Source organism: Amphiura filiformis, chromosome 8 (assembly GCF_039555335.1).
Source record: "Amphiura filiformis chromosome 8, Afil_fr2py, whole genome shotgun sequence".
In the NCBI taxonomy this organism is placed as follows: domain Eukaryota; kingdom Metazoa; phylum Echinodermata; class Ophiuroidea; order Amphilepidida; family Amphiuridae; genus Amphiura; species Amphiura filiformis.
Window position 1 is genome coordinate 14,070,684 of NC_092635.1, and position 20,332 is coordinate 14,091,015.

Genomic DNA, 20,332 nt, shown 5'->3' on the forward strand with positions numbered 1-20,332 from the left:
AGGATAAGTCATTCAAATTGTTATTCGGTATTTTTGAAATGCAAATTTGGCAAAAAAAGAAGAAAACAGCAGTATCGACGAAATTGAAGCCCCATTCAAATAAATGTAGCTAATATAACTTACAGATTCATGTAATGCCTTATTTTGTCTGTTAAATACACGGCTTTCGGCTGAAACACTGCTATGTTAGCACATTGCATCTATGACAATTACCAAATTGTGAATTTTGATGATTTTTACGATGGCCAGAATGAGCAAATGCTGCAAATCACTGATGACATAATTCATCAACTATATCATATGTGCATGTGAGAAATGCCATGGGTCAGTATAGGCTACATGTCATGCTGTATGTTATTTGCTTATGAACTTTTATATTTGGTAAGCTTTGGGAGCAAATTAGTGAAAATTGGTATTTTGCACATTTTATAATGTTAGAAACAATCGCTGATGATAGTATGATAAAAGGTGAGATTTTATTGACATTCATCTTACAATAAGACATGGTCAAACAAAGGATACAAGTAAGTTGACTATGTTACAAAGGCATACTAGCCTTATTATAAATACTAAGCGAACTAAATAATGCAAAATGGTATAGTTATCGATGCTTGACGAACGCTATAATTATCCAAATATATGAAGATTTGAAATAATAGCTATATTAAATGCATGAGTTTCGTGATCGTTAGCACTCATTATCAACTTTGAAATTCATGTGTCCAAATTTGTCAACTTAAAAATCAAATGCATCAGTATAAAAATGTTTAAATAAATTATCACGCAAGCTATTATATAGAGAGCAAAAGATGGTTACATACAGACAGACAATATTTGTATGGCTTTAGTCCCAGCGAGTTTCACGATTTACTGTTACACTTTGATTTGCCTATGTCCTGACACAGATCCTGGTCCTGACCAGTGTTAAAGAACATTTATGTAGGTTACCTGACCAAATCCTAGTATAAACATTTAGTAAGTGCTGGTATTAAGTTACTGCAGTTGGCCTGGCCAACGATGTTGGTCCTTTAGTTAAAGACCCATTCAATGATCCCATCAGTGAAAGTCATTGTCATTTGGTATTTTTAAAATGAAAAATTTGACAAAAAACAAAGAAAACAGCAGTATTGACGAAGTTGAAGCCCCATTCAAAAAATTAACTTAATTTAAATACTGTCAGTATCTAAATTACAGATTCATGTAAATTCCACATTATTTATTTATTATATATTTTTGTCATAAATACACAGCTTTCGGCTGAACCACTAGCAGGCAATATGTTATGACAATGACAAAGGTACCAAAATCTGAATTTTGATGATTTTTACGATCGTCCGGATGAGCAAATCACTGAATGGGCCTTTAATTAAGCCTTTTGAAATCATGCAGTTGAAATACAAATCTCTCTTATCATGTAAATTGTTTCCTTCGATACCTAGAGCTCTAAGGCTAATGAAAGTCAATTCCCAGTTTCCCGTTACATAATTTTTCATGACTGTGTATAGGTGACCATTTCATTATTCATTATTCATTATTTTGCACCATTTCATTATTGCATCTGTTACAGGTATAAACCAATAGTTGCCCATGTATACATGTGATAAATCACAGTTTGTAGTTTACAGATGTAGTTTACAACCACATGAAGGTGATTGTACAACTTTTATCAAAAGTTTCACAATATTTTTACGGGATGAGATCAGAGCAGATCAAAAGTGCGGGACAGAGAATTGAGTAGGTATTCATTATTAATTCATTATTAGCCATATACCATGCTCCTACTGCAAAGAAAATCCCTGAAAATAAACAGAAAGAGATTTATGATATATTTAAAAACACAATTATTTATTTGTATATTAAAAAGTTTGTTAGAAATCAACATTTATTCAAAATAATGAAATATTTGGCCAGCAATTTGTTTTGAGCGGAGTAGGGTAACGGGAAACTTTGAATCGACTTTCATTAGCCTAAAGTGAATTGTAGCAACAAATCGTGGCAGCGTAGTTACACAAATTTATATATATATATATATAATGCATATAACTTGACTTTTTTGTTTGCTTGTTTATTTGCTTGTTTGTTTGTTTGTTTATTAGTTATACGTAAATCCTCGGTGTAAATTAACCATTTCTATTTTTTCTTAATTCCATACTAACGAAGTGCATGGGTCCCTATATTTAGCGTGTTTATTTCCGGGACTATTAATAAGTTCATAATAAAGCATGCATCAATTATGCGGTGATTGCACACGAGTTGTACATGTACACTGTGATTAGAACACATTTAAAATTAAGCAACACGGGTGTCACGGATTACCAGGTGTTAACCAACAGCATGTGCGTTAAAAAGTTAAACTTGATTGCTAACATTTTAACCAACGTGGATCGCGTGGTAATTTGCGTTGGTTGAATATTTGAACATGTAACACTAACAGTTTATTGGTATCCAAATAAAACAATTATCTGTGATTTAAATGATTTCTTTGATATAGGCCTACGAAGCTTACAAACTACCGGGGGGTATCGGTTTCTATTATGTCAAAATCCCATTTTGCCGCCCCTTCTTCAACAGCCCGAAAAGGTTGCCCCAATTTTTTTTACGGTCGTTTGAAAAAGTGAAGAGCAAAAAAAAAAAAAAAAGATTTATAGGCTCTACCGCCCCAACAGCAACACATGTTGATGTATACTACAATTGTGTCACATTTCCCGCCCTTTATTCTTGACTAATTCTTTTTGCCGCCCCTTCTTCTTCAGCCACCCCTTCTTCTTCCAGCCGCCCCTTCGTTTTGGCCGCCCCAACGCCCCCCCCAAAAAAAAAAAAATACGCGCATGAATTTGATAACTGTCTTATAAGATACCGGGATAAGATATGAAAAAAGGGCACAATAAAGGTTCCGTTTTATATTGGGACACACTCATCGTATATTTTACAACAACTGGCATAATTATTTTCACTGTGAAAATCTGTAAATTGGTTTCATACAAAAGGTGTGAGCGAACTTATGTTTCCCTTTAGGTATATAGGTAATAGGTTTATGTTGAAAGTTCAGTTTGACCCGAACTAGTGAGATTAAAATTAGCTTATTTCAGAATCTGATCGGTTGATTATAACATCTCGCGATTCCCAAATTAAAAAAATTATCAATTTTCAAAAACAGTCAGAAATCAGATCTTTGAAAATAATTGAGGGCCTCCTAATTCTTTTGAAAACTATCAGGGTGTGCAAACTAGAGCAAACTTTAATTTAATAAAGTGGCGCTGTTCAACATTTGTACTCGTAAACTCGGTAAATCACCATTTGTTTCCCTTCTGGCATTTAGTACAGGTCATATAACATGGACAATAAAACTTACAAAGTGAATTCAAATTCACCACCAGGTTCATGGTTACCTTGGTAGAACTTGTACATATTCAAGCGAGTAATAACAAGTATGGCGGGTGATTGAACACGAATGAACACACAGGTTCGCAAATAAATAATCGGTAAAATAGAGCCATGTAGAAATGTTTAACGAAGTATTTTAGTAGAGACAAGATGGGTAGTTCTCCTGGAGTAGTTCCAGCCATATTCTGTTTGATGTTTGTGATGTACATAGCGTTCTGTGTCAGAGTTGTCTTCGGCGAAGAAACGGCAGCTGTCGGTAAGTTCCTTCTCGTGTTTTCATATTCTGATCTGTATGATATAGGCTACATCGTGTCCCAAAAAAGTGTGTTTGGTGTCAAAAATTTGTGCGACCATGCACATTATAGATTTTTGCATGGTTTAAAACCATTGAAAACTCATGATGCACTTATGGTCCATGGCAAGCCCGATTCGACCTTTGTGGCATTAAACCCAGTTAACAGGAAATTAATCCAGTAAATCGATTCAATAAAGCAAATAAGCTCATGCATTCGATCACTAACGGCAACCAGCTTCGGTCGATTACCCCAGCTGCAGCGTGTGTAAACTCTAATTTGCATAGAGGCTGTACGTGAAATTATTGATTGGCTCCAAACAAAGGATTTGAACCGGTGCACGTAATCATGGCGCAGTGCAGTCCATTCAATCAAATGTTGTCATCGACCTATTTGATCGCAGTGCATTGTTATGTGTGTGAGACGAACTGTCGCGGTTGATTGCAATCAAACAAACGATGTCTTATGTATTACTTTGTTCCGTGATGAAAATCGTGATGTTTTATTTAATCACTCTCGAAAAATGTATTTCTTTTGTAGGCCTATTACTTTGTTTTGTGATGAAAATCGTGATGTTTTATTTCATCACGCTTTAAAACAAACGATTTCTTATGTATTACTTTGTTTCGTGATGAAAACCGTGATGTTTTATTTCATCATCACGCTCTAAAACAAACGATTTCTTGTGCATTATATTTGTTTTGTGATGAAAATCGTGATGTTTTATTTCATCACGCTCTAAACAATAATTATAGTTACATGCATTTCAAGAAAAAAATCTTATTAAAACGGTAGGCCCTATGTTGTTTAGAAAAAATGTAGAAAGTGATGATGATGATGATGTCGATGATGATGATGATGATGATGATGATGATGATGATGATGTTGATGATGATGATGTCTCCAAAAGTGTCCCGGTTTTTTTTTTTTTCCCTAAATCGTGCGTATCTATTAATAAGGCACTTCAATAATCAATAATCAGTCCCGTGACGGCCTCCACTAACTAGCTACTAACTTGGGTTATGGGCCCTGATTTTCATGTTCACTGTCACTTACTCATCAGCGAAGTACGACCCTTTGTCAATTACCTACAGTACCAAATTTCGGCATACTATTTAAAAAACTCATCATGATGATCGAACAGAGAGTACTTTAAATGTAGCTTGTACCGTTTTCGTGTGGCATTCTTCAGAAGTGAGCGGTCCGTTTACCAAAATTTTCGGTCAAATCTCCATTCAATTAACACGGGATTTGGCTAGCTATGCCTTGCCCTCACTCACTGTTTTACCAAAGTACGAATATTTCTGAACATCTAACCTAGCTGTAATTTTAGGTCATGTTAGAGAAATATATTTGCTAGAAGTTTTTGAGAGTACTTTTAATATTGGCCGGTTATTTTTCACACATTGATGTTAACTAGGCAAATGCCTATCCTTTTAACGTGGCACGATTTGTAGAGGTCACAGCTCAATGGTGAGAGCACTGTGTATTGTGTATAGGAAAACGGACAGTAACTGCAGTATGTGCGCTACAAACTTGATCGATGCAGAAACTGACTTTCTCGAGAACTAATCAAAATGGTACTTCTTCCGGGAAATATAATCCTGTCTATAGCGAAAAACATGAGTTCGGGAAAAATAATTGAAAAACAAACAAACAACAAAACTGTATTTTAATTGTAATATTTTGTGATTCTGAATTCAATTCAGGAAACATTTTGAGCAGGGATGTCATTATACGCTTTTATATTTCACGCGATAATAAAAGTCACCCAAAACCTTTATGGGGTAGAGTGCACGATCAATAAAAGAGCAAGAGCATGGAATGAGAATTATCCCAATTGCAAATGTTTTAAACAACACTGATGTAGTGTTTTTGATGTTTCAAGAAATATTTTAATATGTAAAGTTCATTTTCAACATTGTGGGGGGTGGGGGTGCTGAAAATTGAAAAAATGTTGGTGAGCCACCCTGGGGGTGTCCGAGGAGATTTTCCCTTTCGGAGTCAGAAATCTTTGCAAAATATAGGTCACTTACACCCAGTTTCCTTCTATTTTATCACCTAGGATTATTGGGGAGCTGAAAGGTATTCCAGCCCCGCACCAAAATTATTGAGGGGCTGAGCCACCAGCCCCCGGTTCCTAAGCCTATGTAGTTTCCAATTTGCAACAAGGGGTCAGTGACAGAATTTTAAACTCGTCCCACTTATACTTCTTTCTTTTAGAACTGAATTAATGATCATAGCAAATAGTGCTTAGTATTCCTCAAAGACGTTTAGAAACAATTTGTATTTAGGCACCCTGAATGTAAGTGCTATAAAACCTCAATAATACTTGTTGCTTAATTATTATCGTATGTCATATCCAATCATGCAAGTTCAGGTCCGATTGTCAAAGAGCGATTATCGTCTATATCGATTATTTTGTATCTAAATTTATACTGAAACCCATTAATTTGTATCAAATTCCTTCCAAAAACTCAATATTATTTTATTATACATTTCAGATCAAATTTCCAAACCATGTAATTGTAGTTCAGCATCAGTTGCGGAGGAAGGAGTAAGCATGGCAGATATGTCTTTATGCAAGTCGCTCGGTAAGTGATGTCATAATATATTTTTTATCACAATATAACTTTATAGCAATATGATTTTGTTTTGGTCTTCATGCTTGCACATGTACTTATTTTTGAATATTGAATTATCAGAGATTTGAGTACCGCATAATAATTTTTATAATGGTTTTTTTTCTAATAAGCTAAAATTATAGGCCTAATGAAAATATATAGCAAACACGTACAAATACCAACACAAACAAATTTTGAAATGTTGATAATATTGTCTTTTAGGGGCTGTGCAATAATCATGTGTACTCCGGGGTGTGAATTCTCTAGTCCGCCAAAAATCACTTGCCCCCACTCCTTTTGGTCGTGCCAAGAATTCTTTGCCCCCCCTCGTGCCAAAAAACCTTTGCCCCTTTTTATGTACAAAAAAATTGGACCTCCCCCACCATATAATACGAGGTAAACGAGCAGGAAATTGTGCATGCATGTTTGAATGTGTTCCTAAACGTTTTCCTATATTTGTAGGCGGGTAATTTGTAGGGTGTAATAATATATAGAAACGGTGCCTAAAAAATCTGTGTCAAAATCGCACTCCCCACCCCTTCCCCCTTTTCGGCCTGCCAAAAGTAGCCCCCCCCATTTCGACCTGTCAAAAAATGCTCCCCCCAAGCCCTTGTTTTTTGGCCTGCGGAATTTCGCCAGCAAAATGTTGGAATGGGAAATTTTGCAGGTATTGAAGATTGCGCCGATTTTTAATCCAATGTGGAATGCCCTGACCAAACTTAGTCTAATAAGCAACCGTTATGCTCATGATGCTCCAAACTTTTTTAAAAACTTATCTATAGTATTATATATAACTAGATTTCGCGGTTCTCGGGTCGGGCGCTTCTCGTGATAGGCCTATTTCTAATTACCCAAACCCGTTACCCATATACCTGCCCTGACTTTTTAAACTACTATGAAATGCATCTCTCAATGATCAAGACCCAACTTTACACAACTTAATCAACTCTGTTTGTTTTTTATAGGTGTGATGCTTACTTCGGTAGTTCGGTAGGCCTACCCATAATCTGGAAACCCATCATTCGCCTCTTCCAAGCCCTGCCCTGTTACCACATTTAGAGAAACCGAAATTAGTATCTGGACGTGGATATACCCAGCAAACACAAAAACGTTTTAAAAATGTTTTAAATAAGTTATATTTTGGCTTTTGGTTTAAGTGAAAACGTTTTAATAACATTAAAATGTCGGGTTATATAAAGGTCATGATAACGTTTAAAACGTTTTGTATGAAAACACACTACAACAATATTTTTGTCAATACTTAATTAACATTATGTTAAAATATTTGAACCCAGCAAAGACAGAAATGTTCTTGTTGAAAAAAAACCACATTTTAATAACATTTAAATGTCGGGTTACATGAAGGTCATAAAAACGTTTGAAAACGTTATTGCAAATATTTTAAATAAGATTCTGTTTAGAATGTTTTGTATCAAGTTTTCAAGAATGTTTTTGGAATGTTATCAAAACGTTTTTATACCCTTTATATAACCCGACATTTAGGCCCTACACGTTTTCTGTAAAACATTTTTGTTTGCTGAGCAGTAGATTATCAAAAATTTTTTTAAGGTTATGAAACCGTTTTATACTCTTAATATTCCTTTTATATAACCCGACATTTAAACGTTTTCTGACAACCTTTTGCGAATGATGTCGAAAACGTTTTGTGTTTGCTGGGTAGGCCGTTACTAAAGTAATGAAATCAATCGCGAGAAACGTGAACGCAAAAACGGTTCATATGCCTTCCGGAAATAGTCATGTTCTGCTGAAATAGGCCTATAATTATTGGTCCGATGAGATGCACGTGTTTGGTGTGTGCACGTGTTCGGTATTGAAATATGTGTTGAAAATAAGGCCTATGATTATTGGTCCGATGAGATGCACCTGTTAGTCACACTGCTTTTCCGATGCGCGTACTGTACTCCGCGCACACTCCCGTTGATACTCCGCGATAGCGCACATAGACATGGGATAGCGCACCGCGAGCACGCGATAGTGCATCGCGTGAACGCGAACCGCGCTGACGCGAACACGAAAGCGAGCGGACAGAGGGACGGACGGACACGCCGTAATTAGTATTAAGATATCCCTATAATGAAATATTTTCACTAAATTAAGTGCTAACCATACAATTTTTCTAAAAAAAGCTTTTAAAACGTATATTTGTATTGAACAAAAATAGAGGGAACATTGCTGTTTAATTTAAGTTGCTTTGTACTGTCATCATAATTGATTTGCTCTACTTTATATTTCTCTAATATTTCTCTATAAAAAAATTATTTCAGGTATTGTTAATAATGCTTTTGAGTGCATGTATTTTGTATAGGGCCTGCTTGGAAAGCAGTGCTTATCACTGAAGCTGATGCACGTCAAAATGAAAGCGCAGAGAATCTTAGAGAGAATCTTTATATTTAAATAATGTTAAATATGTGTTATTTTGCTTTTTCAGAGAATATGCTTCTTTATGCAATACTTGGCTATGTCCCTCTGATCCTATGTGTATGCCTCTTTACAAGAGATATGAGAAAGACAAGTACTAGTAAGTAAATACCATTTTATTGTATTGGTTCGTCGTCTTTAAATTTGCGAATTGACATTAAAAAAAGACACTCTCTTCTAAAATATTCCAAAAGGATTCCAAAATGCATATATATAATACAGGTATACTTGTAATGCAAAAACAGCATAGGAACACCTATAAACACTTGAACACTTTATTGGTTAAGGTTTGTACAGTGAAAGTATAGGGGTGTTAATTTATAAACATGTAAAATAATATGACTGAGATGTTTATATTTTTAACACTATCTTGTGCTAAAAAACAAACATCTTCATATGTTTATGCGTTTTAATGTTTATAAATAATAACACCTCTACCACTTTACAAACCTTAGCCATTAAAGTGTTCACGTGTTTGTTTAGTATTACTCTACTGTTTTTGCAGTTTGAAACCTAAAAGAATATTCCTGACAGGAACCCTTGTGTCTAAGGGTTTTTTATATTAATAATTGATTCCTAAGAAGAATTTCTTTAAGAATCATCAAGGGTTCTCTCGGTGCAAATTTGAAACCTTTTGGTATGCACTTGCTTGCTAAACAGTTAGGTTAACCCTGATTTATATGGATACACTTTTGAAAGTGATTTTATGATTTGGCAAGATTTTAGAATAAGTGTCGCCACATAAAAATCTATAGCCTATACATAAAGGTCCCGAATCGGGGTAAGATCAGATATCCTTTTGTAAAGTCTCTATGCTTGCGCTGTTTCGATACGGAGCTTTACTGGAGTATTTTGTTGATCAATACAGTTTGTAAATCAAGGAGTACCATGAAAATATATAGATTTAAACACTCTTGTTATTCTGTTTCTGTTTTACCAGGACGTAAAAGGGCTATATTTGGACCTTGGAAATCGCTATGTCGCGATGAAGATGAACATAAACACTGAGCAACACTAATTCATCTGTAGTCTACATCACACATGAACTATTGATTCGGGTATTGTGAATGAAAAAACGAACTTGCGTGGTTTTTAGTCTGCACCAGTGTTCGCAAGTTTGCAAAACCATGCAATACGCAAGTTTACCGCAACCACCAGCTATCTATACACTACCAGATAGATTCCTTGTTTTCGCTCCAGATGTACACTCACTGGTATCTGCACTGGTAATCTATAGGGTAGCCACTATTAAAGTAGCTTGGCAGCAGTACCTCTGGGGTCGGCAGCAATAGGAATCTGGTTGTGTACAAGTCATACAACACCCTTTTTAAACATTGTATGATCATTGTCTCAGAAGAACGGATGAGTTATCTTGGACCACAACTGAGGGTCATCCATGAACTCTTTATTATTACCCAGCAAACACATAACGTTTTCGACATCATTCGCAAAAGGCCATAAAAGGTTGTCAGAAAACGTTTAAATGTCGGGTTATATAAAGGGTACATTGATGGCATAAAACGTTTTCATAACATTAAATAACATTTGTTGGTAATTTACTGCACATCAAACACAAATGTTTTACAGAAAACATTTAAATGTCGGGTTATATAAAGGGTATAAAAACGTTTTATTAACATTCCAAAAACATTTTTGAAAACTTGGTACAAATCATTCTAAACAGAATGTTATTTTGGGGTTGAAAAAATATTTTGCAAAAAATGTTTGCCCAAAATATTTACAATAACGTTTTTAAAATGTTTTCACGACCTTTATATAACCCGACATTTAAATGTTATTAAAACGTTTTGTAAAAAACATTTTAAGAACATTTCTCTGTTTGCTGGGTGCAAATATTTTAACATAATGTTATTTAAGTGTTGACAAAATATTTGGCCAAAAATGTTTGCAAAAATAGAGTACAATGGCATTTCGAAAACATTTTTAAAATATTGTTGTAGTGTGTTTTCATACAAAACGTTTAAATTGATTTCATGACCTTTATATAACCCGACATTTTAATATTATTAAAACGTTTTTACCTGAACCAAAACCCAAAATATAACTTATTTAAAACGTTCTAAAAACGTTTTTGTGTTTGCTGGGTAGTTAATAGCTGGAACTTACATTTAAAATTCATATGTTCTACTAAGTAGTAGAACAGGCGTATTTCGTGATCCTATAGCAACCTCTTTTTTATGACATCCACACAAAAAAAAAGCTTACTCCCAAAATTTCAGTTGATTCCGATTTTGCGTTTGTGAGTTATGCATGATTTATTATGTGTATTGCATTGTTCCATACATGTAGACAATTAATATGTTGTAATTTTGTTCTGGTATACCAGAACGAAATTCAAATTTGACGATATTTTTGCTAAACGAATTAATCTGCAAGACATTTTTGGTACATAAACATTATGTAGCCAGAGGTTTCCAGCGGTATAAAAATCTCAACTTTTTTGAGAAACTAGTGGGGGATGATGCCGTGGATCATGAAATGCCCTTTTAAATGAATGACAACATTCACAAATGTAATTTCATGATATTATATTATGCACCTTTCAAAAAATTAAAGAGTATATAAAATTGTATATTAAGCACTATAAAAGGAAAAAAGGAAGAAAGAAACTAGCAAATAAACTGTCAGACAGACAGACACCCAGACACACGGCAGACAAACAGGCAGGCATACAAACAGACAAACTAAAACAGTACGCCAACAAAGACAAACAATAAACGTTCATTCAACATTCAGCATCAAGGATACAAAGCAGGTACGTTTACCATTCCCTGGGTGTACGTGTCCGCTGAGTTCACAACGAATGCATTTAATAGCTGTGCAGGTATGTGAGCAGAGAAGATGAGAATAATTATAATCTATTCTCATCTTCTCTGATGTGACAGATCAATGTGGACAGGAAGAGGACACAATTAATTTAATTCATCTTTTACTTGTTGAAATATGTTGAATAACTATTTCTGCAAATTTCTGTTTCATTTCTTGTTGATCGGGGTGTTGATATACCGTATGTTTATATGCTTGAATCAGTTTGATTATATATTTTGATAACCTTCCTTTCTATTTATTCAATAGAAAAATTTGTTATGTTTCTTGTTTTTAAGAATAGACTCGACACGACTGAATGAAAACCAGATTATATCATCGAGAGAGAGTTTCACTTTCACATCAAACAAATACGTTTGTTATTATTCTGAGAAGAAGTAACTCATCTTCTAAAGAAATCATATTATTCAAATTAGGATTTGATTTTAATTGCGTCAATTTTCAAAACATGCAATTCCTTTTATTAAGGTGGTACCACACCCCTGGCCAATTGTATGCCTATTTTTGCATTTTTCTCAAAAACTATAGCGCATTGGTGACAAGTAAGATATGTATATTATAGGGGCAAGGACTACAACTACTGCACTGAAAATTTTATTTCAGCACAGTTGTGGAGTTACAGTCAAAAATGAGGGAAAACCAATATTTGATCAATAAATCAATAACTACTTGTCTTGATTCACTGAAATTGCAGTGTAGTAACTGGATTCCTTGCCCCTATAATATACATAACTTGTTTTACCAGTGTTTTATTAGTTTTTGAGAAAAATGCAAAAATAGTCACAAATTTATCAAGGGGTGTATTACCACCTTATACCAAGAGGAAAGTCTACGCTACAAACCTATGACTATTATATTATTCTTGTTTATAGAAAAATGGAAAAGATAGCATACTAAGTCGGACAAAGTCATTCATGGTTGCGTAGCATATCTTTAAGAGTATATGCTAAATTGTATATCTGTTGTGCAAAAATGTAAATAAAAACGATATTTTTTGTTGATTAAAATATTTTGTGTGATAGCATTGTGTTACCAAAGCATCATGCTGTAAATTTGAGGCGTATTTTTTTGCCTGAAAGTAAAAGTTATATTTTGTTTTATTTTATTTTACGTTGTTATGTGACGTCAAGTATTTTGTGTGCTGATGTTATTTTCATTTTCATTGTAAATTCGGATAAAACACAACATGAACAATTAATTGTCAAAAAGAAATGCTCTTAGAAAAAAAGTTCTTTCATTTAAAGGGTCTTTAGAACCCCTGTTGGTTCTAGTATAAGTAATTTCGTTGAGTTCTCGAACACAAAACATGCAAAAGAACCCTTGTTTCACGAGGGGGCTCTCTAAAGGTTCTAAGTTGCACAAATTTCTTTTTGACATTGGGGGGATGGGGTTGGAAAAAAATTCTAAAGTATAATGAATTCAGCACCTTTTGGTGACAGAACAGAATAAGTTTATTTTTTTGCCATATTGAAGCTAACCTGGTAAGTATATAGAATAAATTTGCGCGAAGCGAGCAATAATCTGACAATGAGCACTTTTTAGGCTAAAATGGTCAATTATGAGGTTACGAACCCCCTAAGGTGACATGCAAGAAAAATATTTATTTGCTTAAACGATTGCTAATTCGCTTAAACGAATTGCTAATTAATTCGTTTGGACGAATTAAATGAATTAAATAGTTGGTTTTCGTTTACACGATTTTTTTCTTGCATATCACATAGGCTCTCCGGAAAGTCATATCCAAAATGCCAAAGGCATTCATAGCATTTAGAAATAAACTACTCCATTCAAGATTGCATATCAACGTCTGTGACCTTTATTATATTTGTCATGATAAAGCACATTGACATAATACAACAATAGCAGTGTCTGTACAATGCCTTTTGTTTGGTTCTCGACCCGTGCTTGAATTTGACCCAGTTAAGGCGAAAAATAAAATAGCAAGAAAGCAGATTTGTCAAATAGTTGGGGTTTACCAAAAAGGGAAAGCAAAATCGTTTGGGGCGTTTGTGGCGCCATATACATGTACATGGATTGCAGTATGCTTTACAACAGTATGTGCCTTTTGAACCATTAGTTGCATGGTCTTAATTCCAAATTAAAACGAAACCGCCAGATATTTAAACTAATTTATGAAATGTTGGCTAAAGTTTCGTGCCTAAACCACGCAGCATGCCAGTAGTATAGATGGTGTTTTCTCCATGCAATCTTAGATTATTGTGACGAAGAAAGTAAGACCATACTTTCGTAGCTGCATGAAATTCGTCCAAGTCAACGGAACAGTATTGTACCAGCTTCTCCAGTATGTTCAGGAGTATAGGACCGGGTGTAGGATTAGGAGTAATGGTGTTAATACTTCTGGAACCAGTTTTCGGTAAGAGTTTGTTCTCACTATCCATGCTATCATGACTATGGCAGATCCAGGATTTGTGATTGACCGTTCTTACGCTATTCCGTAAAATGTTGATTTAGTATTATTTCACTGATTTTACAGGCTAACGTCCACGATTTGGTGCAAACTCCTCCTGAGATCCGTTATATTTTAGTGAACTATATTATAAGCTGCTCAAATTTATCATATCGCCATTAATATTTGACAATTACTGGGTTTTTAGCGGGTTCGCCGGCGGACCAGTTTAGAACTGTCATGCTTTCGTCAAGAGTAGCTCTGACTTCTTCAGGACAAAGTACCTAAGAATGAGACATGTAGGCCGCCCCTTGCCTACTGATGGCTCTGAAAAGAGCCGTTCACTGAAGACTGCCCCTTGTCAACAGAGAACAAGCAGATCTCGCCTATCTGCTAATTTTAAAGGTTTTGGTGCTCTGAAAAGAGCCGTTCACCGAAGACTGCTCCTTGTCTATACTGAAAACAAGCAGATCTCGCCTATCTGCTAATTTTGAAGGTTTGGTGGCTCTGAAAAGAGCTGTTCACTGAAGACTGCCCCTTGTCTACAGAAAACAAGCAGACCTCGCCTATCTGCTAAATGTATAAAGGTTTGGTGGCTCTGAAAAGAGCCGTTTACTGAAGACTGCCGTTTGTCAACAGAAAATAGGCAGACCTCGCCTATCTGCTAAATTTAAAGGTTTGGTGGCTCTGAAAAGAGCCGTTTACTGAAGACTGCCTCTTGTCAACAGAAAACAAGCAGACCTCGCCTATCTGCTAAATTTAAAGGTTTGGTGGCTCTGAAAAGAGCCGTTCACTGAAGACTCACGGACCGATGATCATCTGTCCGTGAGTGACCAAACGAAATAACGAAATTGTTTTTGTTAAAATCTTTTCATTCTTGTTGTTTATATTTACACAGCTCAGGAATATAAATGCATTGGTGAGGAGTGTCAGGAAATTTGCCAATGCCCGGAAAGCCCACCTTGCAACATTCTGGGTAAGTCAACAGATTTGTGAAATTGAAACGCGGAATTTCGCGGAATAAGCTAGGCTTTAAACTTCTTATACTTTTTGCCAGAGAGTTCTGGTTTGTCAGATCTTTGGAACTGTCGGAATTCTAGAATTCTGACACCCGTCAGAGTTATGGAATTCCGACAGCTGTCAAAAAGTTGGAATAATTTTGTAACAGGAATTAGCAATAGTCACCATTCCAAGATTTTGACAGCCACCTCTGTCGTAATTCCAGAATTCCGACAGTTCCAGGTTTTGATGCAGCCTATCAAACACTCAAGTTGGAACTGTCAAAGTACCAGAACTATACGACAGTGGGCGCTGTCGCAGTTCTAGAATTCTGACAATCCCAAGTTTTGACAGGCTGCGTCAGAAACCTGAACTGACTCAGAATTCCAGAATTTTGACAATTCCAAGTTTTTGACAGGCTGCGTCAGAAACCTGGAATTGTCAAAATTCCAGAATTTCGACAATTCCAAGATTCTGATGCAGAAGTTCCATTATAGCTGCTGCTGTAATGGACTGAACTCTCTGGCAAACAAGAGCCATGCGTCAAACAAGAGTCATGTTTGTAATTTCTTTATGACTTGTAACTTGTCAAAACAATAAATTAATGCACTTCGTTCAAATTATGCCTTCATCCTGATGTATCCATGTATACAGGTCTTTTCGTTCTTTTGTCCTTCACTGCAGGTCTTCTTATAGCCAATGTCTTTGTGGCAACACCATTACTACTTGTTTATCTCATCCTGCCAGCGGCCTGTTGCTTCTACACATGTAAGTCAATTTTATCCTGATTTGTGCTTTAAAAATAACAGTTCAAGTCAACAAAATATTATAAGCTACTGACCAATAAGCAATCAGTATTCATAAATCAGTCTTTTACATCTGCCGAAACGCGGTATATTTCTCAGCAAACACAAAAATGTCTTTGAAACGTTAAAAACGTACTTTTGTCTTGGTCAAAACGTTTTAATGACATTTAGATGTCGGGTTATATAAAGACCATGAAAAGATTTTTAAAACGTTTAATATATGAAATGAAGAAATACCGCAACAGCATTTTAAAAATGTGTGGTTTTTTGTTGTTGTTGTTGTTGTTGTTGTTGTTTCAGAGTTATCCACTATTTTGTTTAGTCCAAGGAGCCTTAGGTGATTGTTGTACATTTTTTCGGTTATCAGGAGTAGATGTGGGCATTGACAAACTACCTGCTATCAGCAGTAGATGTTGACATTGATAAACTACCTGCTATTAGCAGTAGATGTGAGCATTGACAAACTACCTGCTATCAGCAGTAGATATTGGCATTGATAAACTACCTGCTATTAGCAGTAGACGTGAGCATTGACAAACTACCTGCTATCAGCAGTAGATGTGGTATTGAAAAACTACCTGGTATCAGCAGTAGATGTGAGCATTGACAAACTACCTGCTATCAGCAGTAGATATTGGCATTGATAAACTACCTGCTATTAGCAGTAGATGTTGGCATTGATAAACTACCTGCTATCAGCAGTAGATGTGGGTATTGATAAACTACCTGCTATTAGCAGTAGATGTGAGCATTGACAAACTACCTGATATCAGCAGTAGATGTTGACATTGATAAACTACCTGCTATTAGCAGTAGATGAGCATTGACAAACTACCTGCTATCAGCAGTAGATATTGGCATTGATAAACTACCTGCTATTAGCAGTAGATGTTGGCATTGATAAACTACCTGCTATCAGCAGTAGATGTGGGTATTGAAAGACTACCTGCTATTAGGAGTAGATGTTGGCATTGAGAAACTACCTGCTATCAGTAGTAGGTGTTGACATTGATAAACTACCTGCTATTAGCAGTAGATATGACCATTGACAAACTACCTGCTATCAGCAGTAGATGTTGGCATTGATAAACTACCTGCTATTAGCAGTATATGTTGGCATTGATAAACTACCTGCTATCAGCAGTAGATGTTGACATTGATAAACTACCTGCTATTAGCAGTGAGCATTGACAAACTACCTGCTATCAGCAGTAGATGTTGGCATTGATAAACTACCTGCTATTAGCAGTAGATGTGAGCATTGACAAACTACCTGCTATCAGCAATAGATGTGGGTATTGAAAAACTACCTGGTATCAGCAGTAGATGTGAGCATTGACAAACTACCTGCTATCAACCGATGTGGGGATTGATATTATCAGCAGTAGATGGGGGCAATGATAAATTTCCAAATATAAACCGCTGTACCTGCATAATTTATAACAGTATTATCACCCACCGATGTACAATATTGTTTTTTGCATATTAGCAATAGTTATGGCAGACTGTATGATATACAGGGGTGTTAGAGTTCGAATTTACCTCTGAATGCCGATTTTAAATGTTGATTTCAACTCTTTACTTGCACTTATTCTGTACAAACGTATAGGAGCTTTCCAAACTTACGAGTTTTTCAGACTTTCAAACCCTGTTTCAGACTTGTTTATCTGTGATCTCCTGCACTCCTGAATTTGACAATATTATAAACTGAGCTCAAAAAGAAACTCATAATTTTTCATAACTTGAGAATCAGCATTTTAAAAATGTTTTTGTCAATACGTAAAGAATGTTTTGCACCCCTGCAGTTTCAACAATGTTTTGAATGTTATTAATAGTTTTATACCCTTATAATATAATATATATCATTTATATATTCCAACATTTAAACGCTTTCTGTAAAACGTTTTGTATGGCAAGCCACACCGGACATTAAACGCCGAGTTTTAAAAAATAACGTCCAGTTTATAAAAAAATAACGCCGAGAATGAAAAAATAACATCGATAATGAAATGATAATGTCGAGTTTTAAAATACGACGTTGAGTTGAAAACGATGACGTTGAAATATCAAACCAAGGAGTGGACGAAACCAAACAGGCATGCAACAGGCCACACTGCCACAGAAAAAGGAAGTACAAAACAAATGCACTGTTCATCATCGGGTACAAATAAGAAAATGGCCAACACAATATCATAGCTTTTAAGAGCACATTTTTTATCATCGTTTAAAACATTCTTGTTGATAAATCATTCTGCTCTCTGTTTCCAAGAACCTTTGTCCATTAAAAAAGTCTCAAATCTTCACAATCTTGTGATTGTTTTCAGGCAGAGGTAGCGGTTTTGACACGAAACCTGCAAGAATTGAAGCAGCCCCTCCTGAGTTAACAAGCCAATTCCGGCAGCTAAGTCAAGAATCACAAACAAGTGATGATACTTTAACCAGCATACCAGAGGAGACAGATATCCTCCTCCATGATGCAGACGTGAATCATATTGACCAGGTAATCCCTGGTAGTGAAAACAATGAAATTATTCAAATGAATAAGAAATCTCATGTGAAATTCCAAATTGGAGAAGAGGGCGATAGTATCGAATCCAATGCCCTTATCGGAGGCAATGAAAATGTTATTACGTGATTAAAATTGCATTAAAAATCTTTCATTAATGTCACAAATACCTTCTTAAATCCACCGGGCAGCTGTTTCAATTGAAATCAACTTTTCCTTGATTTGTACGATGTGAAAACTGAATGGAATTCTATTTGAATTTAAAGGCTTTTCATTACGATACGGATCCCTCAAACAATATGTTACATTTCACCAAAGTTACAGATGAAAAAGGTGACACTGTAACTCATTCAACGAAGCGAATGGCACTTTCTGATAAACAATCTGATCCCCGGATAAGTAACTGATCCACACCTGGATCACCCTGATGGATGCATATGACATCATCTCATCACAGAGATAGTCTTAAAGCAGGGACTCTGGTCACAACCCTCTGAGCATTACCTGCCGATCTAACATTGCATCTGATTGGTCAATTACATGATATCTTTACTTTAATCACCAATCAGAATGAAGCTTTGCAAATAATTCACCCCAATTTTTTGCGTGGTGAAATAATTCTAACGATGTTGCTGAATGGTCCAATGATAATGAAAACTTCTTTTTGGCCAATCGGCAGTTAGTTCTCATGGGGTTAAAGAATCCCTTTGGGAACTAAAGCTGCCAAGAAGAATTGGGTAGAACTCAATAAGGACACCTGTCATGCGATATTTATCTTCGAAAATGGAAGCGACATACTGGTCACACCGTCCCACGATTTGCTGAATTATATAGCCATCGAGAAAAAGGAAGCAGAGAGTCAAGAGTCAAAAAAGGTTGATCGTGCCATGTTTTCTTGCGATCGACCTAACATAAAAAAAGGGATGGATACACGATTTCCACATGAGACAAAAATAAGTTTGTGGCACTCACTAATATGATTAAACATCTATCCCGGTTTTGTTTAACTGTAACTATATGATTTACTTTGTAAATAGGCTGCATAGGTATACAAATTACAATACCTCAAAAATGTTACTGTCAAATAATGTGTAATTGTACTACCAGTGACTACGTGTCGTATACTACGTGCCGATCAAGAAATTTCGTGCTTGGGAAAACATGTCGCGGCAATCGCCGAAAACACTTGAAGAACTGGAATGATCATTTCTACTTTGACTGTAGGCTATTTAAATTAAAAAAACGGAATTGAACAGATTTTGACATACATGTACATTAAGCAAGAATGAGAACATTTTCTGAGTTAGTCGCCATTTTGTTGTTGCATATTGTTCGCTTTAAAATGTTTGACATCAATATTGGTATTTACTATATAGTACCGCGTGACTATAAAGACATGAATCTACCTCGGGTTTTTTACGTGTCATTTTAAGCTATTTATTTGATTTTAAGCAGCATTCAATTCTACAATTTCTAATGAAAATTATAAATGAATAAAATGAATAAACATAATAAAGACGTATATTCCTAGATCATTTGTCATTAGGGGTGGTGCAATAATTATGTGTACCGGGGGTGAATTATAGGGGGGGGCAAAGATTTTTTGGCAAGCCAAAAGGGGGGCAAGCATTTTTGGCAGGTCAAAAGGGGGGGTCAAGTGATTTTTGGCAGGTCGAAAGGGGGGGGGGCAAGCAATTTTTGGTACAGATATTTTGGGCACCGTTTCTATATTACGCCCTAAAAAGGCGTAGGAAAACGTTAAGAATACGTTCAAATATGCAAAATTTCCTGCTCGCTGCGCTCGCACTATTTGTAGGCTATAGATATTTAGGCGGCGAAACTTATTCTAAAAACTTGCCAAATCATAAAATCACTTTCAAAAGTATATCCATATAAATCAAGGTTAACCTAAGTGTCAAAAGTTTCTAAATTTGCACCGAGAGAGAACCGGTCATGATTCTTGAAAGAAATATAAAAATCCCGTAGACACCTTTTAATTGTTCTCCAAAGAGTTCTTAAATAATCAG

General features: G+C 35.6%; 2 protein-coding genes across 2 annotated transcripts; both read left to right on the forward strand.

The window, feature by feature from the left end:
* The first annotated feature begins 3,304 nt into the window (after nucleotides 1–3,304).
* Nucleotides 3,305–10,648, forward strand: LOC140158215 (uncharacterized). The gene is made up of 4 exons (XM_072181337.1): nucleotides 3,305–3,640; nucleotides 6,182–6,271; nucleotides 8,751–8,840; nucleotides 9,681–10,648. The coding sequence occupies exons 1-4, from the start codon at nucleotides 3,535–3,537 to the stop codon at nucleotides 9,746–9,748; spliced, it is 354 nt and encodes a 117-aa protein (XP_072037438.1). The 5' UTR covers nucleotides 3,305–3,534; the 3' UTR covers nucleotides 9,749–10,648.
* A 2,820-nt stretch (nucleotides 10,649–13,468) lies between these two features.
* LOC140158662 (uncharacterized) lies at nucleotides 13,469–18,510 on the forward strand. The gene is made up of 4 exons (XM_072181838.1): nucleotides 13,469–13,961; nucleotides 14,893–14,970; nucleotides 15,678–15,761; nucleotides 18,124–18,510. The coding sequence occupies exons 1-4, from the start codon at nucleotides 13,892–13,894 to the stop codon at nucleotides 18,432–18,434; spliced, it is 543 nt and encodes a 180-aa protein (XP_072037939.1). The 5' UTR covers nucleotides 13,469–13,891; the 3' UTR covers nucleotides 18,435–18,510.
* Nucleotides 18,511–20,332: the final 1,822 nt, after the last annotated feature.